General features: G+C 44.4%; 3 protein-coding genes and 1 pseudogene across 5 annotated transcripts in view; 3 read left to right on the forward strand and 1 right to left on the reverse strand.

The window, feature by feature from the left end:
- Positions 1–6,310, forward strand: part of EFCAB14 (EF-hand calcium binding domain 14) — a 34,009-nt gene extending 27,699 nt beyond the window's left edge. The window contains exons 9-11 of the mRNA XM_007463934.1: positions 2,095–2,206; positions 3,257–3,382; positions 5,876–6,310. Coding sequence (XP_007463996.1) covers positions 2,095–2,206; positions 3,257–3,382; positions 5,876–6,051 — 414 coding nt within the window. The 3' untranslated portion in view covers positions 6,052–6,310. The remainder of the gene's footprint in view (positions 1–2,094; positions 2,207–3,256; positions 3,383–5,875) is intronic.
- Positions 6,311–11,122: 4,812 nt separating this feature from the next.
- TEX38 (testis expressed 38) lies at positions 11,123–12,481 on the reverse strand. Its single transcript, XM_007463956.1, has 2 exons — positions 12,378–12,481; positions 11,123–11,730 (listed from the first exon to the last, which is right to left on the reverse strand). The coding sequence occupies exons 1-2, from the start codon at positions 12,412–12,414 to the stop codon at positions 11,123–11,125; spliced, it is 645 nt and encodes a 214-aa protein (XP_007464018.1). The 5' UTR covers positions 12,415–12,481.
- Positions 12,482–16,172: 3,691 nt separating this feature from the next.
- The window catches only part of ATPAF1 (ATP synthase mitochondrial F1 complex assembly factor 1), a 27,129-nt gene continuing 17,118 nt past the window's right edge, over positions 16,173–26,183 (forward strand). For 2 of the 3 annotated variants that reach the window (XM_007463935.1, XM_007463936.1), the window contains exons 1-4: positions 16,173–16,513; positions 21,255–21,363; positions 24,441–24,491; positions 25,235–25,297. In XM_007463935.1, coding sequence (XP_007463997.1) covers positions 16,173–16,513; positions 21,255–21,363; positions 24,441–24,491; positions 25,235–25,297 — 564 coding nt within the window. Of the gene's footprint in view, positions 16,514–21,254; positions 21,364–22,292; positions 22,376–24,440; positions 24,492–25,234; positions 25,298–26,183 lie in introns of those variants that run through there. The other variant, XM_007463937.1, reaches the window with a different exon arrangement.
- On the forward strand, positions 19,634–20,369 carry LOC103068825 (neudesin pseudogene; annotated as a pseudogene).

A 26,183-nucleotide genomic window follows, 5' to 3' on the forward strand; every position in this document is an offset into this window, starting at 1 on the left:
TCCCTAAGGAAGTGACTTTTAAGCTAAGACAGTAAGTTATCTGTACTAATGACGAGAGGCATAGATAATCTAAAAATGGCATCTAAACTAAAAATTATTTCTTATTTTTAAAATTACAGACTCTTGGGGGGTGGAAGGGGGAAAAGAAAGATTGCAGTCTCAGTACATACATAGTCCCTTTAAGCTTCAGCCTGTTCCCTTCACCTTGTACCTTCCCTTTTTTTGTTCTTCCCAGACATATTGTCAAGATAAGACAAGTAGTCTGTGATGTTGCTTTGTTATCCCAGGAAAGAAAGTTTGTTTTCAGCATTCTCTGTGATTAGAGTACTGTTTAATATAAGATCTTGGCTAAAATAAAGGAAAAGCCAGAAATAAATAAATAAAAGGAAAAGCCAGAAAGATTGTGACTGAGTGACTAAAATATAATTTCAGATGCACATTGCATTCGATGAGCTCAAGGATGGGGTTCACAGGAAATGAACCATATGTCAGGCAGTTTTCAGTGTAATGCTTTGCATCTAGACTTGTTCTTCCTTAACAGTTTTGTATTGTCTGGATAAATTTTTTTTTATTTTTTCTGGATAAAAATTAAGATTTTAGTGCTTTATAAGCTAGGCTTTTGTTGAATTTTCTAACTGCTGCTACCCCAAAAAAAATTTATCTTCACCTAGAGAATGAAAAGAAGAATTTAAGATCCAGATAAAAATGTTCAAGCACAAAAAAAGTAACAGGTGGTTACTATTGGAAAACAGTAGTGATTTCAGCAACAGTTCAGATTTTGACAGTAAATACCAGAATAAAATAGAGCTAGTACACATTTTTGCCTGAATTTTTTGGCTTTACTTTCTGACACTTTGTGTTTTTAACTCTTACCCCAATGTATTAGTCCCTTTGTCCTACCTCATCTAAGTGTCCAAAAGAAATGTAATTTCTCCTTGCCGTAAATTATTCAAGCATTTAGTACCTAGTTTTAGCTATATACATCCATATTTTAGCTCCCTAAATAAACTAAGAGTGATCTACTGTACATTAGCTGTTAGGGTAGAATAAGGATATGAGAGAAATAAGTAAATATATATTGAATAAAAGAAATGTGTAATGGTCGATATTCTAACTAAACATGGGCTCAGGACCTTTCACACTAGCCTACACAGTTAGAAACTGACCTCACAGAAACCAGACTTCTCTCTTTTTATAATTAATTGTATTTTTATATGCCACTATATCATCTGGGAATGAGGCAGGGTAGGGGAGAAAAATTTTTTTAAGGTACAAGTAAGGCCTTGAATTAGAAATATTATAGCTCCCTGATCAGCTTGGTGCTTTGTGACCATCTAGAGGGGTGGGATAGGGAGGGTGGGAGGGAGGGAGATGCAAGAGGGAAGAGATATGGGGATATATGTATATGTATAATAGATTCACTTTGTTATAAAGCAGAAACTAACACACCATTGTAAAGCAATTATATTCCAATAAAGATGTTAAAAAATAAACAAATAAATGAATGAAGAACAGTAAAAAAAAATATTGTAGCTCCCTTATGTTCCTAACAGTTCCTGCCACCAGTTGAATCATTACCATGGTGGCAGAGAAGGAAGATCAGGGGGAATACTTGTGGTTTGGTTGGTTGTTTTTTTTTTTTAAGATTATAAGAGCATAAAACTGCCTAAAGCGATCTAGTCACAAGGTGAAGTAAGCTATTCAGGAAAATTATTTAGTTAGTGTGAAATAGTACCTAGAAAACAATATCCTACCCATTTAGGAAATGGGTATCACAACAGCACCTGAGCAAGTATATGTTTCCTTTACTGCTGACACATGCTTGCTTTGCCCATCCGCCAAAAGCACACAGTGAATCAGATCATCTGTAGCATAATGTTCCTTTGATGGTCTAGGCTCAAATCCAGCCAGGCCCTAATCAACACTGAGTACTAAAGATATCTCTAGTAATTGTTGATTCATTCCTTCATTGCCTTCAGAGGAAGCCTACTTGGGGTCAAGCACTACAGGCTAAATAGGCTTTGGGTATATCATGAAGAATCAGATGAGGTCTTCCTTCCGCCTTAAACCTTCTGTGATCTTTGTTTTGGACAGAAAGAAGATAGTGCAGATTCTCAGGTATCCAAGCTCAGAGAGAAACTGCAGCTGATCAGTGCTCTCACAAACAAACCTGAGAGCAGCAGGCCTCCAGAGACTGCCGATGAAGGTGAGATATTCAGGGTTGGCTTCTGAATATTTCACGCAGGCTTGGGCAGCTCGCCTCCCACACAGAGAGTGGGGAAAGGTGTTCCAGCAGGACTGATGGCACTGAGTGAATGATGCCCGAGCGCACTGAGATGAAGCTGCTACACTTTGCTTTCATTTAGAAAAAGCCCATTTTGCACATGATTTGTACTCCAGTCTATTAAGGGAAAAATGGGTAATGTTTAGCTGGAAATAGACTTCTCCATGCTGTCTGCATCCAATTATAGGCAAAAACATTACTGTCGTAGCATGTATTAAACCAGCCCTAAATGTTGTTTATGGGAGTCTTCAGTTTTGTAAATGCATAAAAATTTACTTAAAAATAAGTATTAGTCCTTCTGAAAAACCATTAACAAATAACAATGGGATCATTGGGTTGGAAGGGCCTTTGGCTTTAGTCAGGGACATAACCTAATCAGTATTAGCAGGTGCGTCAACCTCTGCTGGTGCTGCTCTATGAGGATGTAACCACGGCATTAATATTATGTTGGTTTTGACCCCTACCCTCCCACAAGTATTTTTCATTTTGGGGAAAGCAATACAACTTCTTTGATTCTCTTTTAAGTGAGAGACAAAGTACAGTGGGAGGCCTTGCCTTAACACTGTGCTGCATAATCGTATATTAGCACTCTTTCAGCACCAGCTGGTCTGGTGGCAGATACTCCCAGATCAGGCTCAGAGCACAGCTCCTAGGCTGTCAAATACCCAATGCTTTTCTCACTTGCAGCTTGAACTCTCAACCTCTAAACATGTGGAATGCTAACTTGTACTATAAGAGCATCCAGTGGGACCACGGCTTTAAACCTTAATGTTACATAATATTGATTGATCTTCACTTATCCACAAAACATCTCAATTCGTATCTTTAACTTCATGTAGTCATTATGCTACTTAATTCTCAGCTGTTTCTCTTAAATTAAGTAATATGAATTTGCCCTAAAAGGTTAGGACCTTCAATACTGGTTTAATTTGGTGTCACATTAGTAATCTAAAACTGTATTGTTTGTTACAGAGCAAGTTCAGAGTTTCACATCAAAGCCATCAGCATTGCCAAAATTCCCACGGTCTCTTGGAGGCCAGATTGAGAAAGCTGCCCAGCTAAGGCCTGTCTCCCTACCAGGAATTTCTAGCATCAAAGGTAAATTTTTATATTATGGAGTGATAGAGAAAATGCTCAGTTATAACTTTCTGACTTTTTTAACTTGTAAGATAAAGAATGATATCTGACATTGATTGAGCACTTCCTATAGGCCAGATACTTGATATGCATTATATCATATAATCCTGATAACAATCCTGGGACCATCAATATTCATGTATTATACCCATTTTACTGATAGGGAAACTACCTAAGTCCACATAGCAAATAATTGATTGAGGCAAAATTCACACCAAGGCAGTTTGACACTGAAGTTTGCACTCTTAACCACGTTGCACTATATTATCTCTCTATGAATGTTTTTTAGAGTCTTCTTCATTCATTCAGTGAGTGCCTGGTTAGACCCAGTGTAAGCAGTAAGAATACAGTATAAGAATCATTCTCACTTTCTTCATGGATATAACAGTCTAGTGGAGAAGACAAGCAGGCAAACACAATACTGTAAGATTAGCAAAATAAAGTAAAAGTTGACCCTACTTGTCAGAGCCCTCCGAAAATGAGGGGTCCTTTTGCTGAAAGTCAGCAAGAAAAACTTTAGTAGGAAGGGTATGATTCACAGGGAAATGTGCTTGCCTTGCCTCCAACAGTGTGTGTTCCATCCCTCTTCATGGTGTTTGGTCTCCTGTTTTTGCACTTGCTGCTAACTGCCCGAAAAATCACCCATTCCTGTCACCCTATCTCTGCCTGGCTCTTCACCTCAGTTTAGATACCTTTCCACCAGGAAACATTTTCTTACCTCCCAGGACTGGATTAGGCTCCTCCTGTGTATGCACTCATAATATCTTACATTTGCACGTGTCACTCCGTTGTAATTTCCTGGGGACCTATAACATTTAACTTCAGTCCCAGCCCCTAGCCTAGTGCCTGGTACATGTGAATATTTGTTAAGTGAATGAGTTATCTCCAGGCTACAATTAATGCTTTTAAAGCGTAGAAGGCTTAAATTTATGTTATCATTTAAATACAAATACTTTTTTCCCTGTCCCCAATTTTTTTTTTTTTTCTGTTTTCTGGAGAGACAATAGAGTGTTAAGTTGTGTTTATTGGCAACACAAGTTGCCTCCTCCTACTCTTCATTATTACATCAAGAATTGATGAGAATAAAAGGAGGAAAGAGAGTTAGAGCAGATTAAGAAATAGCCAATTTAACATTTATACTTCAATCCCTAACGGAGACCTTACACACTTCTGAATGACTACATTTTATAAATGACCTGAGGCACCAATCAGATTTTTATTTGAATACTGCTATAGAGTACATAGCATGCTCTAAAACTCATGCCCCATGTACACACACACAAACATTTTCCAGCTAGCCACTTGGTGGCAGGCATTGGGAACAAGTGGCTCACTGCTTTTCTGGCTTTTCAGAGAGCTTTTGAGACTTTATTTAGCTGCTTTGTTGGGGCTGTCTCAGGACTAAAAGTAGGGACTTACCCAAAAGCTTGTCTACAAAATTGCTTGACAGTACTGTCCTCTGGTATTAGAGACTGAATCCACTAAGTCATTCAGTTGGGACACATCCAAGCCCTTTTTAGACGTTGTGTAAACGATTGGCCCTCCTAGGTCTTTATTATAGGGCCCTCTCTTGGGTCGGGGAGGGGGTCAGTCTCCAAGAGAGAACAGTTACACCCTGTTATCCCCCTGCCCCCACCCCTGGCAACCACTAATCTCTCAACCACTATCTCTTTGGATTTGCCTATTCTGGGTGTTTCATATAAGTAGAATCATAATACGTGGTCTTATGTATGCTTCTTTCTTTCAATATGCTCCTTTCACTTAGCATAATGTTTCCAAGGTTGGCATGCATGTTGTGGCGTGCAGCAATATTTCATTCCTTTTTGTGACTGAATAATATTCCATCCTACGGATATACTGCATTTTGTTTCTCCTTTCATTAGTTGATGAACATTTATTTGGGTTGTTTCCACTTTTTGACTATTAGGAACAATGAAGCTATGAACATACGTATACAACTTTTTGTGTAGCCAACGTGTTTTCATTTCTCTTGAGTATATACCCTAGGAATGGAATTGCTGGGTTATATAGTAACTGTTGAACTGACAATATGCCATACGTAGTCTGTTTTATAGGCGATCAGAGGTCCTATCAGTTAGCTCTTTAGGCTTCTACAGTCCTTTCCACCCCTTCAACATAAGAATAAAATCTGCAAAATCTAAAAGAAAGGCCCTGAACAGAGAGAAAGCCAGTCCATTCACTTCTCCTGTGATTATCTGTCACTGATTCTGTTTTGGGACGAAAGTGCCCTACAGTGTTCCTCTCATTCTTAAAGGATCAAGAGTCAGTCTTTCAGATTTAGTGAGATCTTAAACTTTAGCTTTTGGGAACAAAGTCTGCAAAGTAGCTTTTCTTTCAGTGCTTAAAATTCTGTTGAGACTACTTTTTAAACTGTTAACTAAATTTAGTTATATGTATAGACATATACATTTTTTTGTAATTCCTTTTTAACAGATCTTCAGGATTTATTCCATAAGACTGGGCAGGATGTGGATGGGAAGCTGACCTACCAGGAAATCTGGGACTCCTTACATTCTGCTGTGCCAGAACCAGAGCGTTTGAGGGAGTTTGATTCTGATGGAGATGGAAGATACTCATTCCTGGAGCTAAGAGTAGCTTTAGGTGTCTAGCCTCATCAGGCTTATTTTAAAAATGGATGTATACCCTGGACTACCTAATATCTACTCAGCTAACAAAAACAACCCTTCTACCTACCCATCAATCCTCCAGTCCTCCAAACTACAGTAGCAGACACATTGCCACCTTTTAACTTGTTTGAAAAAGCTATGTAAAAGTTATTTTTTTAAAAAAGACCATTTTACTTATAATATGATATTCAGAAATCTATGATTTCCTTAAACCAGTAGGATCTTAATTTTAAAATTGCCAGAAAAAAAGTCAAGCCCTCTTTTTTTCTCTTTCCTTTTTTTTTGAGGGGAGGAGACCTTATCTTTTAAAACTGGAAAATGTGTATATAGAGAGAATAAGCCACCTTTTATATTTCGCATAAATTTGCCTTAAATTAGCTGCACTTTATACAGACTCAGAAAATGTCTTTCCTTTAACAGGTAGACCTTTTCTGTTTGTAAATATTTAAAATGAAAGAAAGAGTTGTGCATATTTTGTGGGAAGTAGGAAGAATGGTTTGAAACAGGATGTGAACAAATGACTTGCTGTTAAAAATTGCTAATCTGATCTGGTAGCAGCTTGAAGCTGTGTCCCCATCTCCTTAAGACATCCTCTTTCGGTGCTGCCATGGGGTTTGGCCTGGTGCTGGGGGAGTAGATTTAGGGAGTGGACACTGTGGGGACGGTGCTGCCTCCAGGCTCAGGATTCTGGCTCTTTGGTCTATCCTCTTAGCTCCTCCCAACCTGTGAACCAGAGAAGTCTTGTTGGGGATTTTCTCTCTTTTAATCCTGTTTCAGGGTTTATGAGCATAAAAAGTTATCCAGTGGGAGCTACATTTCCTCCCTGAGTGAACTCGATTATCTTCCCCCACGCACCCACTCAAGTCTACCTTTAAGCCGTAACTGACTTTCACTTCTGATACTGTCTCCATTCTGAATGGCAGGGCTGCAGTTCTTCGGCCACTGTCTCAGCCTGGCTACTCAGGAACTATAGAGGAAAGCTCTGCCTCTAATTTTGATCCAGGAAACTTCTTGAGATTTTACCTGGGGCCTAACCAAGAACCTAATATGTTCTTCTGTGGGCTAAGGCCAAAAAGGTGAAATGAAACACCTGAAATCCTATTAGGTTTCCTTACAATTACAGCTCAGAAATAGCTAGAGGCTTTCTGTCCAGAGGATGCCAAACATGGCAGGCAGGCCTAGGGCAGGGGGCTCCATGTTATGGCAGCAAATCTAATACAAGCAAGTGCAGTACTCCCATTAAATACTTCTGTAGCCCTGCTACTGAAGGTCCCTGAACCGGAAGGAATCATTCCTCCATGTCACCTCTGTGTGTGCTGTGTTGATCTTAGAAGCAATCTTCAGGCAACACAAAAGGAAAACTGCAAAACTTAACTGTGCTGTAGGCCAAGTCAGGGAGAAACTAGAGAAGCTTTCAGACTTCTTTAGTAAAGCTAGTTTCCATTTTAACTTTGTCCAGGTTGCCCTGTTAGCCATGGATGCAGTGGAGCACCCTTAAATATTTAAGGGCTGGTTTTTTTCTTTATATGATGTTCAGCTCGGTGTTGGCTAATCTTGGGGGTTTTTTTCTAGAAATATTAAAATTTAGTTAAAGTAGGATGAAGTCTTTTCCCATGAATGTGTCTGCTTACCTCATTATGGCTTATGCTTCTCACTCTATTTCTCTCAAACAATTCCTTTGCCTACCTATGCTATTTTACTTTCTTGGAAAGGTTTAAATATAGTATAAAATTAGCCTGGCACTTTAGGTAACTTGAAGATAACTTACTCTTCTGGCTGCCTTTCATGCCCCCTCCCCTTTTTAATATATATGCCCTTGCAGATTTTGTAACAACCAAATAAAATTCTAGCAATAAATTGAATTATACTGCTATATTTATATGTACTGTACCATAAATAGTATGTCTGTACCTGAAAGGTATTTTTTTGAGAACTGATTTATATGAAGTATACTTGAGGGTAATGTAGCTTGTCCTTTTTAGTTTCAAATTCTTATTCATAGGCAAATACTTTGAGGACACCTTAACTCTTCGTGTATACTTTTCTTTTACATCAGCTGTGCTTTTTAGTTTAGCCTCCGTTCTTCCCATCTGAAGCGTCTCCGCCATCTACCATCATCCCTGAGCCAGCTGGATGGTTCTATCCTCTCCCCACCACATTTGGCAGAGGTGTTCCTGCTGCACCCTCAGACCTGTGAGTACCCTTGCCACACCGCCTGGGAAAGTGCCATATTTCCCAGGCAGAACTAGGACATCTTGAACTCCTTTGTTCTAAGTTGAGCATATTCATTGGCTTAAAAAAAGAATTCTCATAAGCCTATATCATTATTAATTTGGGATTTTTATTTGAAAGTTGTCTTAACTTATCCAACCTATGACTTGTGTCAATCTCTAATCAAGCCTCACCTACCACACCTCAGCCCTGAGAGGAAGGCTAGGTAGTAGTAGTGAGTTTGGTTTTGGTTTTCGTTTCAAATGCTTTTACCTTTGCACTCTGGCAGCTCCTTCTGCTGCTTTCCTGAGTTACCCAAAGCATGTCTTCTTGGTCCTGTTTTTCTTTCGCCTTCTATCTGGTATAACGTTTACCTAGAGAGCCTCCCCCATAAATCAGAGAGGCAACGTATTATAGGAAGAGAAGAACCAAAAGAAGAGAGAACCTGGCTTAGGGATGACTGTAGTGTCGTCTTAAAGGCTGAGAAGGGCCTGGCTCTTAGGATTGTGTCTGATACAGCACAGCTGAAGAGTGGACACCCTTCACCTGCTGCTGGTTTCTTTCCCTTCCTTTGGCGTTCCCCCTCACGTTATATCTCTGGACGTAACCACATCTGCACGCCCCCCATGTTGGTCTTGCCGGTCACAGTTGAAGATTTTGACTGTGATGGGCTCATACGCATATGGCCTGCTGTTGAGTTGTTTTTAGTAACAGCTTTTGTTTGCTACACTTCATTGGCTTGCTTACCAACGCCAGTTTGATATGGTCCCCTCTTTCATATCCAAACCAGAACACATTTGGGTATTCCTGAGACTTTATAGAGCGTGTACTGTTTGTTATACGAACCTAACCTACCTTGTTGTTTTCTCATATTAAGAAATGTAAATCTACTTTGCTTAAGTGGAGCTATTTTGGTAATGTTTAAGCAATTTTGGTTCTGTTTAGGGAGGGAATTCAAGATTTCCATCACTTGATTTGGGCTTTGCTATTTAATATCAGTAATAAAACAGTTTTAATTTAAATAAAACATTTCTTTTTTCTCTCACTGTGTCTGTGATTAAAGGCTCGCCCCTCCATCCCCCCAATTACTAAGAAAAAAATCTGCTTTGATCCCTATTTTTATGGGCTCCTTCCTCCTCTTGAATGCAAAGCCTAACAGATGGTGGACAGAAAGTAACGTTGAAGAATCTGCCTGAAGATCCACCCAATTTGGCCTGAAGAAATGAAGGCTGTCTTGGCATGTGCAGAGTGGGAAGGGAGCAGGATGAGGGAAGAGTGAGCCCCTGCCTCTGTATCAACCAGAGAAGTTCCACTTACGCCTGTTTTCTATTTTGAGATTCAATATAAGAGCATGTTTACAAGAAATATTCCAATGTCTTTGGAAAAGAAGAAGGAAAAAGGCTTGAAATCCATTTCAAGATAAGGGGTCATATAGGGAGGAGCTGGGCTTTTTTCACACACAGGAAAAAAAAATTTTTTAATAGCTCTACATGACTGCTAGATTCTGGGATTGCACACACACACAATCTGGGTGGCCTTTCCTCTCAGGAGGAAAAAAGCTTAGCTCATTTACATATATGGTAAGATGATTTTCTCATTTCCAAAGTGAAAGGGAAAATTTTATATCCTGGAGCAGAGCTGGGTTTTCTTATCTTTGAACTGGGACCAAATAGCCAGTATTATCTTTGTCTCTCCTTTTAGAATAGTTTCCAGAAGGTACAAAAATTAATATTTGTACACAGTGGATCTTAACTTTGGGAGAGGCCATGAATCCCCTTGAGAAAGATTTTTTTTAAAAAGTACATTTTTTAGGAGGTTCATTGACCAGCCCTTCCCCCAAGCCAATCCTTGAACCAAGTTAATTACACACACAATAAATCATTTTCCAAGTGTCTTCAAACAAGACTTCATTAGGGAATGGACACCATGGTATATGGTGGGAAGATCAGGAAATTTGATGCTAGACAGAAATAAATTTGAGACCTTGCTCTGCAACATAAAGATGATACGGCAGGGCTTCCCTGGTGGCGCAGTGGTTGAGAGTCCGCCTGCCGATGCAGGGGACACGGGTTCGTGGCCCGGTCCGGGAGAATCCCACATGCCGCAGAGCAGCTGGGCCCGTGAGCCATGGCCGCTGAGCCTGCGCGTCCGGAGCCTGTGCTCCGCGACGGAAGAGGCCACAACAGTGAGAGGCCCGCGTACCACCAAAAAAAAAAAGATACGAAAAATGCCCTTGGAAACTTCACCTGTAAGAAGAGGATTGTGATATCTGTTTGGCAATGTTCTTGTATTAGAAATAATGTAGACAACCACACAAGAACGCAATACATCTTAGATGTTAACAAAGAATGCAATTCCAGCAGCAGTGCAGTGTGGCTCATGGGTTTCATACTGACTTGTTTTGGCCACTACCAATCACCATCGTTCATGCATCCTCAGTGGCTGTCACTCTTGTCGCAACTGTGCTTAATGTCCCACAGAATGGCAGTGCCTTTGGGTACCTAGCCCAGGGTCTGGCATACGGTTTTGTTCTTACATACTGTTTAGAGGGATGTTGAGCCCATCACAAGTACTGGTTCAGCATGTCCCCCCGCAGCCAACCCTCAGTTCCCATTGGTATTGGTGAGACTCTGACCTTCAGCTTGGTTTGTGAAGTGCCCCCCTCAGACATTTTCCCTCCTAACAGCAAATGAGACACAAGGGAGCCTTGGACTTTTTAAAATCTTTCATTATGTGACATCTAGATGGGCCCTGGCCTCTGTGTCAGTACCACCTCCCTGAGGTCAGCTCCATTTCCTGCACTGCCCCGATACCTCCAGCTCCCATCCTCAGTGAGAGGAGGCTACAATTCTGAAGCAGACATCTTGGCATTTAAGCAGTGGTCCCCCTGGGCCAGTGTGGGGAGGGAATGGAAGTGGATGTTCCTTTCAGGACAGGTGGCCAAAGGGTAGGAGACTGAGTGGTTCAGCATTGGGGGTAGGTTACACAGCGAGAGGGCAAAGGGCACCTCCTGAAAAATGGGAATCGGGAGTCGGGAGCTGGCCTGGGGCCGCAGCACCAGGGAAGGTAGGGGCTGCTGTGGGATCAGCTGCACTGCAGGTTGCAGGGAGCTGGGGGCCTCCACCTTGGGGCTGCTGTCTTGAGTAGCATAGCTCCTGCTCTCGGGGACGTCCAACTCCCACGGGTGATCTGAATTCTGGGTGTCAGTCTCGGTCTTGGTGGCATCAGCGGGAGGGCCCGTGTTGATGGCTGCGTTCATGCCATAGTGTCGTCGCTTGTTAATCCAGTACAACAGCGGGCTGTAGGTGAACGTGGCTGCTCGCATCACCTCCATCCACTCCTGGGCACGCCTTTCCCGCCGCAGGTTCTTCCTCCAGTGCAGGAAGAGAATGCAGCCGCCGGTTATCACAGAACACAGCCCCAGGAATCCAAAGTACAGTGACACCCACACTAAGGAAGGCAGTAAGAAAAAAAGCAAGCTGGCGGACAGCTGTAGCTTGGGGTCTCAGCTGTTTCTCATTCCTCTCCTCCTTAGCCCTTTCACCAGTCGTTCCCTCCACTTAACCACTCTCTCCATTCCTTCCTTTTCTCCTCATTGACTGGCCTCATCATTCTTTTATTCAGTCAAAGCAGGATTTCCAGGGAGTTTAAGAGGCCACCTTTCGCTCTTCACAGATAAGAAAAGCTAGGTGTAGAGGGGCACGACCTGCCCAGGCTTACTCAAGCCTGTGGTTCCCAACCCTGGCCCCGTCTGATCCATCAGAATGAGAAGCCTCACTAAAGGCAAAGCCCATCAAGAAAGTAAAAGTTTACCAGTCGACGGGACACCAGTGTCCCCTCCCATTCCACCACACCCCTAACCATTCAGCTGTGATGTCCTGGGGTATTTGTGGTACCCCCTCTGGGCAGTCAGAGAGACATGGTCTATGCCCTCAAGAAATCCATAGTTTTCTAGAGGAAACCCTGTCCTAACTCTTAGTGTGCTTCCACGCAGGCAGCCATCACCCCCGTCCATGCAAAAGGTCCTCCCTGAGTGCCCCCAAGCCTAGGGCATAAAGCAAGGAAGGGGCAGGGATTTGGGGAGGGAGCACACTTACCACCAGGGAGGCTGAGGTCCTCCCTTTGGGAATCCATTAGGTCAAACCTTGGTATCTAGCTGGCCGATGGCTCTGGGGAGAGGGAGTTCCCCTACCCATCTGTCTAGCCAATAGGAGTCCCCAGAATTCCCAGACCCCATTGTTCGCTAAAGGTGGTTCACTGAGTTCTGAATACTGAGCATCCAAGGGCAATGCTTGTGAAGTCTAATGGAAGGAACAGGCTCCACCAGTGGCGTTTCCTAGGCCTAATGCATCTCTACTGCTTCTACCAGGGACTGACCCACCCTCTGAACTGTTGGCGCCCTACCTCTGACCCACATAGCAGCCCCCAGGGAAGGGCCCTAGATTCCTCGGGGGCTTATTTTGTCCCTAGGCTTTAAGGAACAGTTGATGGATTCCTGGGCAGGGAGCACCCAGAGCAGTGGGCAGCCCTGCCATCAAGTCTGCTATGACTGACTTGTCAGGAGACAGCCCACTCAAGGGAGCTATGTGGTCAACACCTCCTTCCTTGGCTCTTACAATTTCTCTTTTGTTTCATTACCTTCCTTCAACAAGTATTGGCAAGTGCTTCCGGGGCATCAGGCCCTTTGGGAGCTCCCCGCCATCGGGCCCTACATCTCTTTTCAGCTTCACCTTCCTCCCCATCCTTCACACCCCTTTCCCTTCTGACCAGACCCTGCTTAACAGACCCTGCTTATTCACATCTCTGGAGCATTGCTCACACTGCTGCTCCACCTAGGAGTGCCCCTCCCCACTCTCCCCGCCACTGAACACCTGCTTATCCTTCAAGGCTCAGCTCCACACCCTCTACTCTGTGACAAAGTTCTTTCAGTTGGCTTCCCAGAATCACACCGTCTCCGGTTTGAAGGCACTTAGAGTTGTCTAGTCCAACTCCCGACACATGATTGAGCCCTAGAGGCAGATCTCCCCTACCCAGCACTAATACGTGGGGAATTGCTTGGGTCAGGGACTTGCCCACACCTCCTGAAGCAGCTTGATCCATTTATGGGCAGCTCAGTTAGAAAGCCCTACCCTAACTAAACCCACGTCAGCCTCCCTGAAGTTTGCACCACTAGGCCTAGCTCAGCTTCTGGGCACCATCTAAGTACTTCCCTCTTTAAGCCCCCAGCATGGGACTTGGGGCACTAATGAGCACAGATTTCTCTCCAGGTCCCACTTACTCTGGGCTCTACCTCACTGGCTTCTGCTTTTCAGTCTCCTTTGCTAGTTTCTCCTCTTTTCCCTGATCTCTAAATGTCAGGTGCCCTAGGGCTCAGCCCTCAGCCCTCTGTCCACATTCATTCCCTCAGTGATCTCACCCAGACTCATGGCTTTAAATAGCATATCTACCATATATACACTGTCAACTCAATGTTGTACCTCCAGCCCAGACCATTCCTCAGGACTTTAGACTCATACTCCCAAAAGCCTGGCTGACATCCCTCCTTGCCAGTCTGTTAAGTTCTCTCAAACTACCATGTCCAAAACCAAACTCCTGATGATCCATCTCCAAAACCTACTCCAGCCTCCTCCTCTCTGTAAGTGGCAACTCTCTCCCTCCAGTTGTTCAGGCCAAAAACCTGACAGTCACCCTTGACACCCTTCATTCTCTCACACCCACATTCACTCCAGTAGCTAAATCTTTAGGCTTTGCTTTCAAAACATACCCAGAACCTGACCATTTTTCCATCATGATCACTTTAATACAAGTACCACCCTCTCTCACCTGGTCTCCCTTTAGGGTGATCAAACATCCCTGTTTGCCTGGGACTGAGGGAGTTTCCAGGACATAGGACTTTTGATGCTAAAATCAGGAAAATCCCAGGTAAACTAGGACAAATTTATCACCCTCGGGAGAGCTTGCATCCTTGTCCCCCACGCCCTATATTCCACCAGCAGTCAGAATGAGCCTTTTTAATTTTTTTATTTTATTATAAATTATTTATTTATTTATTTTTGGCTGTGTTGGGTCTTCGTTGCTATGTGCAGGCTTTCTCTAGTTGCTGCAAGCGGGGGCTACTCATCGTTGCGGTGCGTGGGCTTCTCATCGAAGTGGCTTCTCTTGTTGCGGAGCACAGGCTCTAGGCACGGGCTTCGGTAGCTGTGGCTCACGGGCTCTAGACACAGGCTCAGTAGTTGTGGCACGCAGGCTTAGTCACTCCACGACATGTGGGATCTTCCCGGACCAGGGATCGAACCCGCGTCCCCTGCATTGGCAGGCAGATTCTTAACCACTGCACCACCAAGGAGGACCCTCACTCAGATTTAAAACCAAAGTCCTTAACCAAAGCCTACAAAGCCCTGAGCGATCAAACTACCCCTCCCCATGCCTCCTTCGCACAATAACCTTCTTGCTGTTCCACAAGCAAGGCAAGTATGCTCCTGCATCAAGGCCTTTGCACTTGCTATTCCATCTGGAAGGCTCTTCCCCCAGATATCCACACAGACCATGCCTCATTTCCTTCAGGTCTCTGCTCAACTGGCCCCTTATCTCTGTCTCTCTTAGCCTGCTTTGTTTTTTCATAACATGTATTATCACCTAACATTATTTATGTATGTATGTAGGTATGTATACATATTGTGTCTCACCCCACTAGAATGTAAGCTCCATGAATTAATGTAAACAAGGAAATAAATACGTCAGAATTTCAGGTAGCCTTAACTGCTCTGAAGAAAATAAAATAAGGTAGTGGGATAAAGAATATAAAGTGATGGGGGTGCATCAAGAAAAGTTCCTTTGAGGTGCTGACTTGTGAACTGAGCCCTAGATGATGAGGAGATAGCCACGTGCAAAGGGAGCAGCCAGTGCAAGGATGCTAAGGCAGGTACAGGCTGGCACACTTAAAGGACTTGCTAATCTCAGGGTTCACCACACTACTCCCAGCACAGGCCAGGGCCCAAGGCCCATCTCCAAAAGTGCAGGCTGGACTGAGCAGAGTTGAAGGCACTGTCCCTGACCCTCAGAGGTCCATCATTCAAGAGGGGTTTCTATCAGGTAAGACCCGACAGGAGGACTTTCATGAGGGCAGACTGATCAGTGCCATCACAGGGGGCCTGCTCCAGGCCTGGCCCTGTGCTGGGCGCAGGTGAGACCAGGTGTTGATGTCACCGTTCTTGACCCCAGGAGTTCACTCACACCTGGTTCAGGGGGTGAAGAAGATGGTGGCATTGGGTGGAGAGACAGCATTCCAGGTATAAAGACTTGTCAAGGACAAATCCAGGTGTCTCTTTGGGGAGAAGCGTAGTTCAGTTTGGCTGGAGTTCAAGGTGGGTGTCAGGAAGCAGAGGACGAAAAGGCTTCGGAGGCAGCTGGCATCTTTAAAAGAATTCAGCCCTTGGACAAGTCTTTTAATGATTCTCAGCTTCAGTTTCCTCGTCTGTAAAATGGGGATAAAACCTGCCTCACACAGTATGAAGCAAATAGTGTCCTGCACAGAGAAACACTCAATAAAGAGAAGCTGCTACTGTGATTACAGCTGATGAAAGGGCCTTCGATGCTGAAGGATGACTAACTCCAGCACGTGCCTAAAGAATTTAAAAGGGAGCAAGCTCGGTGAGGACCAGTAGGTCCGAGCAGCTTTCAAGAGGAGACTTGGCCCGCAAGGGCTGCTGGTCGCAACCTCGGCGAGAAGGCTGGGCGGGGGCGCTAGAGCTGCAGAGCACGCGGGGCGCGGGCGGGGTCCGGGTCAAGAGCGGTGAACCCCCTGCCTCCCACCGCGCCCTTCACCGGCTCCCGGAACCTTGAGCGCGCGGAACCTCGCTGCTGGAGCGCGGGCGCGGCGGACCCGGAGGGCGATGGAGCGGGCGCGCGGGCCGCGGGCCGAGGCCGACGTGCCCGGGGAAGGGGAGGAGGAGGAGGAAGAGGAGGCGGGGGCGGCCATGGCTGCCGTGGTGGCGGCAGCGGGTGGCGCGGGCCCGGCCGTCCTGCAGGTGGCCGGCCTCTACCGCGGCCTGTGGGCGGTGCGCAGCCGCGCCCTGGGCCTGGGGTTCGTGTCACCCGCGCAGCTGCGCGTGTTCCCGGTGCGCCGCGGCTCGGGCCGGCCCGCGGGGGGCGTCGAAGGCAGCGGGGTCGGGGAAGAGATTGAGGGCAACCCCTTCTACGACCGCTACCGCGACAAGATCCAGCAGCTGCGCAGGTGCGGGCCCGGCCGGCGGCGGGCGGCGGGCAGGGAGGAGGGGCGGTGCTCGGCTCGCGCTTCTGGTGTATCTGTATCAGACGCTCTCAGCCCTTCCAGCAGCCCTGCTAGAGGATCACTGGCACTGTCCCCACTCTACAGATGGTTATCTAGGCTCAGAGAGGCTTGGTCACTTGCCTAAGATCACACAGCTAGTGTGAGAGCCGGGAGTCTCTGCGAAGCCCCAGTTGTCTGTCTGCTCTAGGTCTCAAAACGCTGAGGTCGACTCTTAGGACAGCCCTTAAGAGGCAGGCAACTCCGAGAGACCTGTACTCATTATCGAAATGGGAAAATGGAGCCTTCCAGAGAAGGGACTTGACTTGCCCAAGGTTACCTATTGAGGCAGCTGAGCCTTGTCCTAGGACTCGGGTTCCCAGGCTTCTAGCTGAGGACCCTGACTGTAAGGAAAGGAGATTGGGTGGGGACAGGGCATCAAAGATTCATAGTGTTACAGTTGGCTCTCAGTTGAACTCTCTCATTAAGTTAAGAAAACTGAGGATCAGAGAGAGTAAGAGGCCTGCCAAAGGTCACACAGCTGGTTGGGATTTCTCTGACTTGGAATCCGGAGTTCCTAACACTACCCTTCACCTTCCAGAGAGAAGGACCTGGAGATTAGAGGAGGTTGAGGTGGGTATAAGGGGGCCTTGGAGGGTCCAAAGAGTTGAACTGGGAAGAGCTGAAAGAGATCAAAAGTGAAAATTGAAGGGACTTGGGAGAGAATCTGGCAGGGTGGGCAGACAGTTGTCTTAGGAAAGGAAACCTAAGACTGATGCTGTAACTTCTTTGAGTTCTAGCTCATCTCTACTTCCACAGCCTTAATTTACTCTATCATCTTCACCCAGAATATTGCAGTCATCCTCTAACTCAGCGGTCTCCAACCATTTTGGCACCAGGGGCCGGTTTTGTGGAAGACAGTTTTTCCACAGACTCCGGTGGGGGGGGTGGGGGAGGCGGGTTATGGTTTCGGGATGATTCAATTACATTACATTTAATGTGCACTTTATTTCTATTATTATTACACTGTAATATATAGTGAAATAATTATACAACTCACCATAATGCAGAACCAGTGGGAGCCCTGAGCTTGTTTTCACTTGCCACTCACTGATAGGGTTTTTTTGTTTTGATTTGGTTTGGTTTGGTTTGGTTTTTTTGCGGTACGCGGGCCTCTCACTGTTGTGGCCTCGCCCTTTGCGGAGCACAGGCTCCGGACGCGCAGGCTCAGCAGCCATGGGTCACAGGCCTAGCCGCTCCGCAGCATGTGGGATCTTCCCGGACCGGGGCACGAACCCGTGTCCCCTGCATCGGCAGGCGGACTCTCAACCACTGCGCCACCAGGGAAGCCCCAAGACATTTATTTATTTGGTCACACTGTGCAGCATGTGGGACCTTAGTTCCCCAACCAGGGATTGAACCTGTGCCCCCTGCATTGGGAGCACGGAGTCTTAACCACTGGACCGCCAGGGAAGTCCCTACTGATAGAGTTTTGACAGGAGTCTGCAAGCACTTGATTTATTATGGTCTCTGTGCAGTCAAACCTCTCTGCTAATGATACTCTATATTTGCAGCCACTCCCCAGTGCTAGCATCAGCGCCTCAGCTCCACCTCAGATTATCAGGCATTAGATTCTCATAAGGAGCGCACAACCTAGATCCCTCACATGCACAGTTCACAGTAGGGTTTGCGCTCCTATGAGACTAATGCTGTCGCTGATCTGACAGGAGGTGGAACTCAGGCAGTAATGCGAGGGATGGAGAGTGGCTGTAAATACAGATGAAACTTCGCTCACTTGCCTGCTGCTTACCTCCTGCTGTGTGGCCCAGTTCCTAACAGGCCACAGACTGGTACCGGTCCGGGGATTGGGGACCCCTGCTCTAACTAGTCTTCCTCACTTCTGGTCTTAGACCCATCTACCCCCAGTCCATGTCACTGCTACTATAATGATCTTTCTTTGAAAGAATGACAGAATAAATGAATGAGGATTTTTGCTCTCCTTCAGCAGCATTCAGATATACTCAAGTATTTGTCATCTTAAAAACCTTTTCTTGACCTACATTCCCCTTCAGCCTTTTCTCACTGATCCCTTTCACAGACAAGCATCTCAGAAGAGTGGTCTACTAATATTCTGAATACTTCACAGCTCCTGTTCATTCTTATTCATGAACAAATGAATGACTGGTTTTACTTTCCTTCCCCACTAGATCATTCCTGTGTCAGTATTTACACATACTACTGCTATCTCCTAAAGAGTGGCTTTCCAAGGCCACTCCATATCCTTAGTGTTCCATGCAAGGCCCCTGTGCTCTAGTACCTGCCAGTCTCCCTAGCTTTATCTAATACCAAAGCTTCCTTTTAGCTCTGTGGCCCAGCGCAAAGGAATAAAGGACTGATGTTGGGGGCAGGTGTTCCAGGTATGGGGAGCAACAGAGCCTGAAACCACCTTAGCCATTTGGGAATATCGGAGCAAATTTTCATCTTAATACCTATAGCACTCTCATGTACTTATTTGCATGTCTTTCTGTCCTACTAGATAGTAAGCTCCTTGAGGTAGGGACTCTTTCTTATTTATTTCTGTATCTCTGAAGCCCAGCAAGTCAACCAACAGGCGAGAGACAAGAAGTCAAGTTTGTTGACTGAGTGAAAGGGAGAGAGGAAGGAGTAAGTCCTAGAAGAAGTTGAGTGAGATGGGAGGGAAAACTGTGGCTACAAAAGGGGAAAGAACATGAGGCAGAGGAAAAGGGAGGTATGCAGTGAAAGCAGGGCCAAAACAGGATCAGTAGAACCTGGGCCAAGTTAAGGAAAGGGGCAAGACAGAGCTTCGCCGTGAGGCCCAAGACCAGCAGGTGGGCTATCGTGAGATATTTTAAGAGGAATTATAGTCCTGATTGGTTAGTGCTGTAGCATACTCACTAAAACCTGGGCTCTTGGAGCACTTATAACCCCAGTTCAGTGTGAGCCAACGGCAGGACAAGGCTGTGTGCCCTGCTGACCCCACTCCGGTCCAGTACCTGGGTTTTTGCATCACACTCTACACTGGTGAGAGCTTTAGGCCCACTGTATCTAGAGTGTGCGTAGACGAACATGCCCGGAGAGCAGGTCCACAGTAAGGAATGATTTACAAATCATGTATATGAAGAGAGGCTGAAAAAACTGAAGAAATTCAACCTAGAGAAAAGAAACTTAGGAGATGACATAAGAGCAATTTTCAGGTACTCATAAAAAGAACTAGACGTTTTCTCTTGTTCCTGGGGGAGTGAAAGATAGAGAGAGGTAGACTTAGAATGTTTTAATAATAAAAGATGTCCAGGGTGAGAGTACACAGGGCTCCACTGCCTGGGCCACCCCTCACCATCTCCATCTGCTCACTGGCAACACTAACCTAGGCCCTGGTACTTGCAGCCCTGGTCAGGCAGGTGCCACACCCTACCAGGTGAGGCCCTTGGTGCAGCTCTTCATCGAGGAGGAGCTGGCCTTCTCCGGAAGGGAGAAAGATCTATCCAAGTACATGGCAGTGAAGGGAGTGGTGTTCGACATCACCTCCAGAAAGGAGTTCCATGGAGGACGAGCGCCCTCCATTGCCTTGACCAAGAAGGACCAGAGGGATAACCAGGATGCCCTTGGAGCCTGCAGACGGCACCCATGACACTACAGGTCTCATGGCCCGGGAGCTGGAGCCTCTGGATGACATCTTCACCAAAGTGTATACAGCCAAATATTGTCAGCTACACAGCCTGAAGCATTCTTAACAGATGGCAGCCCCAACCTGGACCTCATGCCTGAAGACCAGCCCCATTTTGACATAAAGGACAAATTCTGATGATCCACCAACTGGAACAGGTTCTTTGGAAAGAGGCTCAGGGAGAACTCAGGTGCTAAATCTGCAGAATAGGCTGCCTGAAGCCTCTGAATTGCCGGGACCTGAATAAATAGAGATTTGCCCTAGTCGGGGCGGGAAGGGAGATGTCTAAGAATTAGACGTGTTCCAGTAAGAGCTTGACACCTGGGACTCCTGCCTGAGGATTCTTGCATCTGACCCAGCAAGATGACCACAAAGTGCCTTTCCCATCTTAAGGAATTAAATTCCAAATACCCAGAGTGTAAGTACCTGAGGGAGCAAGCCCTGTGTCACCCTAGGGAATATCCTGCAGGAGAAAAATGTTACACAGGCCCCTTGAGGAGTAATAACAGTTGAATAAGTGGGTTTCTCTTTCCACTTTCTTGATTTGTAGGCCTGTGCTCAGGCCTAACTAAATTAAGACAAATCCTTCAGCCTCTGACTGCGTCCTCTCTCTGTGAAAGTGGAACATGGTGCTTTGTTAATTTCAAAATCCAGAAAGGCGGGCTTCCCTGGTGGCGCAGTGGTTAAGAATCCGCCTGCCGGTGCAGGGGACACGGGTTCAAGCCCTGGTCCAGGAAGATCCCACATTCTGCGAAGCAGCTAAGCCCGTGAGCCGCAACTACTGAGCCCGCGTGCCAAAACTACTGAAGCTCGCGCACCTAGAGCCCGTGCTCTGCAGCAAGAGAAGCCACCGCAATGAGAAGCCCGCGCACCACAACGAAGAGTAGCCCCTGCTCTCCACAACTAGAGACAAGCCCGCGTGCAGCAACGAAGACCCAACGCAGCCAAAAATAAATAAAATAAATAAATTTATTTTAAAAAGAAAGGCCCAGGTGGTTTATCCTTTGGTTTACCTTTGATCAGGTCTGACCCAACTGCTTTTGAGTCCCGACTGGAGAAGTGCAGTGAGTTTCGGAAGCAGCCAGTGGGGCACTCCAAACAAGGTGACTTTATCAAATGTGTGGAACAGAAGGTAAGACTTACCCCTTTGGGTGTTGTTGGCTCACCAGTGCTCTACGTCCCCACCCCTGACCCTTATCCTGGGAGTGAGCTCATTGAGGGGATCAGCTCCATCCATAAATGGTATTCTGCTCTTTCTGGCAAGGTACTGTAGTCATGGTGGAGATATAAGGGGATGAAAAGGGTAATCTCTGCTCCCAGGGGGTATAGTCGAGTGGTCAAGGCAAGGCACACATGTAGGGATCAGGGAGGAAAAAAGTGCTTAATACATGTTAGCTCTTACTACCCTTAAACAAGAATCAGAGCTGGGGAAAAGCATGTTGAAAGCTGTGTATAGTCAGCCCTCCCTACCTGCAGGTTCTGCATCCACAGATTTTGCATCTATGGATCCAGCCAACAGCTGATAGAAAGTATTCAGGGGGAAAAAAAACTGTAGAAAGTTCCAAAAAGCAACACTTGAGTTTGCCACTTACAGGTAGCTATTTACATAGCATTTATTGTATTTACAACTATTTACATAGAATTTACATTGTATTAGGTATTATAAGTAGTCTAGAGATGATTTACAGTGTATGGGAAGATGTGCGTAGGTTATATGCAAATACTACACCATTTTATATAAGAGACTTGAGCACCTACAGACTCTGGTGTCTTCAGGGGACCTGGAACCAATCCCTGACTGATACCAGGGGACAATTGTATAGGAAGATTAATCTAATGCAGTGCTTCTCAAACTTTTTGACCATAACCCATGGTAAGAAATATATTTTACATTGCAATTCATTACACATATATGTATATAATTATAACTGAAACAAATGCTTACTTTTACTATTGATACATGCAATGCACTCTTATTATTATTTTCATCTTTTAAAAAACTTTGGCCACAGTCCACTAAATTGATTTCACAACCTATGATTTGAAAAATACTAATCTAAGGTGGTGCACAGAACAAATTGGAGGGGGAGAGGCAAAGCCAGGGAGAATATATCCAGGTGTGGGCTGCATGGGCCTGAAATAAGGTAGTTACCGTGGAAAATTGGGGTTCTGCATTGTAAAAGGAGAGATGTTTATTTTACTTGGAAAATAACTTTTTTTGCCTTGGGTATCCTAAATTTTAAGAGAATCCACTCAGTCTTTTAATAACTGGTTGAGTTAATTAGAATAAGAATAGTTAATGGGTTAATCATTACAAGGTTGGGGAGAAATTCAACCTGTGATAAATGTAGTTTACAATTTTATATGAACAAATAACTTTCTACTACAAGTATTTTATCAAATGTAATTTCCTTTAGCAAACATAGTGTCAAGATTACAAATAAATAGCTATGGGAAATATTACTGTATTATAAACTTTCAATATTATCTGGGAAGGCTTTTTGAAACAAGACTTAGAAATTCAGCTTTATGATGACAAGAGCAGAATAAGTAAAGATTTAATTTAAATTATGCCAACTCTTAGGTAAATATTCACTTACTGTCTTTCTTATCTAGCTAGAGGAAGGCTAATAGCTAATGGCTACATTTCTAAAGCCTTTTCTTTACTTTGAGTCATTGGTTCCCTACCACGTGATACCCAACATCCCCTTTTTATAATAAATTGTATTTAATTCTCTCTAATTCTACCCTGAAATGAAATGTAGACAATATAACCCACCTACACACATAATTTCAGGGGGAAAAATAAATATAATGCCTTAACTGTAATAAAGGGAAGTATTTTTTAAATAAAATACAGATTTCAGCATGTAAGTTCTTGGGCACAACTATGCTGTGAGACCTAGTGCAGTCATCAGGTTCTTTCACCTCTGTATGGAATCACCATGAATACGTAAGCAACAAATGCAAACTGGTACGGGAAGTTGGTAATTATAAAAACTCCCAAACCATAAGCATAAGTGTTGTTATCAGTGACCCTCATGAGATTCCACAATGTACAGTCTTCTCTTAAGTTACATAGTAGTTGCATTTCTGAAAAATTCAGTATTGAATAAAACTTTTAAAAAGGAGAAAGAAAGAGAAAGGAAAGGAAGGAGGGAGGGAGGAAGGAGGGAAGGTCTGGCTAGAATTGGAAAGTTGTGTGGGATGAAGGAAAATTGATTATGTAGAACTCATCTGCAAAATAGCAGCTCATTTAGCACCGCTGCCTCTCCCATAAATGCAGGTGAAACCATCCAGTCAATTATTGTGATAACAAAAAAACAGGTCCCCATAGGTTTCCAAAGCATCTGTAGTAGACATGCTTTAAATGTTTCATTAATTGCTCTTGAGACTTTGGGCACATAGGGTGTATCCAGTAGGTTTTCCTAGAGCACGCTTTTGTCTAATTTATGGCTACTGGTTCTATGGACATCATTTATGAAAGGTTTGGATTCATTAAAGCACAGAGTAATGAAAAACAGGGTTTAATGCAGAAAGTATGTTTCAGCTTCAGAATCCCAGGTGTGGATTGCACTCCTCTCTGAAAGGCACAGAAATTGAATGGAAAACTCAGAACAACACATCCCTACTGTCAGAAACAACTCAAAATTGTATTTCCTGGCCATGACCTTTATCTGAGAGTGGGCTAGGAGAGAAAATAATCACTTTCAGTTGTTCCTGGCCTTTTTTGAGGGGGAGTCTAATTTGAGAGAGGGAATGCTAAGATGGAGTACTGGAAAAGACTCAATAGTCTGCTGAGGTTGCCTGACTTCAGATAAGGCACAGATAAGAAGCAGCTTGGAAAATACATCATTCCATTCTTACCTCTGTGGCTCACTGGGAAGGAGAGCACAGGAAACCCAAGTAGGCTTGTTCTGGGAAGGATTCCCTCATCCATGGTGGCAGGGATAGAATGGACTCTCAGTACCAGTAGATGGTGTTTACTAACAAAGAACTCCTTTCTCATCTCTGTATCTCAGAATCAAAGAAAAGTCTCACAAACAGTAACTCTTAGAACAGTATGTACAGTTACTGTATAGAGTGGAGAGAAGTGAGTTCTGAGGTGCAACATTACTAAATGAGTTATTGGGCACCTCACCTAGGGAGGGTGGTCTTCTTCTTAAGAGTAAAATATAGATTAATATCCTGTCCCACTGTATATTTCAGACAGACACATTGGGGAAACAGCGTATGAGCAGGGGATTCACCAAGGACAAGGTAGGTTTCTAATTAAATATCCAAGCATGAATTCATATGGAACATCTATAACGAGAGGCTGCAAGTTGGAACATATTTACTGTGGTTCAGTGATTTTGTGATTTTCTAACTGTGGAGGTGAGAGATATTTCTACGAATTTTTGTTATGACCTTGATACGACTCCTAGTATAGTGTGGGTCCTGGGGGTGCTAGAGGAAATGTGAAGGAAATGTAGTGTACTGCTTCCTACTTTCTATAGGAGGTCGATTTTTTTTTGGCCACATGCCGTGCAGCATGCGGGATCTTAGTTCTCCAACCAGGGATTGAACCCGTGCCCCCTGCGGTGGAAATGTGGAGTCCTAACTACCGGACTGCCAGGGAAGTCCCAGGAAGTAGTTTTAAAAAATCAAATAAAAACATGTTTACTCTGTCATTTAATTTGCAAATAAGGAGCCACTTCCGGCAAAATAGCAGTTAAAGGTAACAACCGAACTTTCTCCTCTTAGGAGCTGCAAAGTGCTGCAACGCTTATTAGTGAGCGTGAAACATTTGGGAAGTGCCAGTAGATATTCCCTGAAAATGGAAACTGTGAAACCTGCCCTGGGGGCTCCCTTTTCTGAGCATGTGGGTTTCCTTATACTAATTCTCCACTTATTGAAGATCTGCTTTACTGTCCTCCCATGTTGCTTCCCACAAGGCTTACAGATAAACTGTTTTATTTTTTGAATTGTGGGTGTTAATTGCCTTTTATTTTCTCTTTCAGACCCTCAGTTCAATCTTTCACATTGAGATGGTGAAAGACAAAACTGCAGAAGAAATAAAACAGGTAATGAATGAAAATGAATTGGCATACTTTATGAAAATGTGTGCTCTGTGAACCAAATCTGGAAGTAGAAAGGAGCATACATTTCCTGACACCTCTTTCTAGCCAAAATGAAAGGCAATCATTGAAAGCAAAAGTGATGAATTACATGAAAAATAGTGCATACAAAAACTTGGTCTCACTCCTATATATCTAATCAACTCACATTTCCCCTTTCTTTTTCATTCCTCTTGTCCACATCTTTTAAAATCATCACTACTCTATGCCTGGATGACTACCTTTCTAAATAGGTTTCCCTGCTCTTACTTCTCCCACCCCCTCTCCCCCTGTCATATCCTCACCAGTTCAATCCTCCTAAAGTTCTGCTTCGCATAGTGTATTGGTTAAGAACACAGACTCTAGGACCAAGCTGCCAGTTTTAAGTCCTAGCTCTGCCACTTACTAGCGGAATGACTTTGATAAGTTAGTTAACTTTTGGGGGCCTCAGATTCCCTATCTGTAAAGTGGACATAATAATAGTACTTACCTCATGGAGTTATTTGGGGAATTAAATGAGTTAATATTTACAAAGTACTTGGAACAGTGCCTGGCACAGAATAAGTGCTATATTTGTGTTTTTAAATAAATAAATGAAAATAAATATTATGTTAGTAACCTGCTCTCAAATATTCAGTGACTTCCCATATTCCTTTGCTTGACATTCAGAGTCCTCCATTATTTTAGGACCTTCTGCAGGAAGCTTCCTGGACACCTTCAAACCACACGTGATCTCTTCCGCTCATTTGGTCATTCCATATACCAGGCATTCCATATTGCTTGAATTAGCATTTGTAAATGCTATTTACATTTTCACATCTGATTCTTTTTTTTTTTTTTTTTTTTTTTTTTT

The sequence above is a fragment of the Lipotes vexillifer genome, unplaced genomic scaffold (assembly GCF_000442215.2).
Source record: "Lipotes vexillifer unplaced genomic scaffold, Lipotes_vexillifer_v1.1 scaffold13, whole genome shotgun sequence".
Lineage (NCBI taxonomy): Eukaryota > Metazoa > Chordata > Mammalia > Artiodactyla > Lipotidae > Lipotes > Lipotes vexillifer.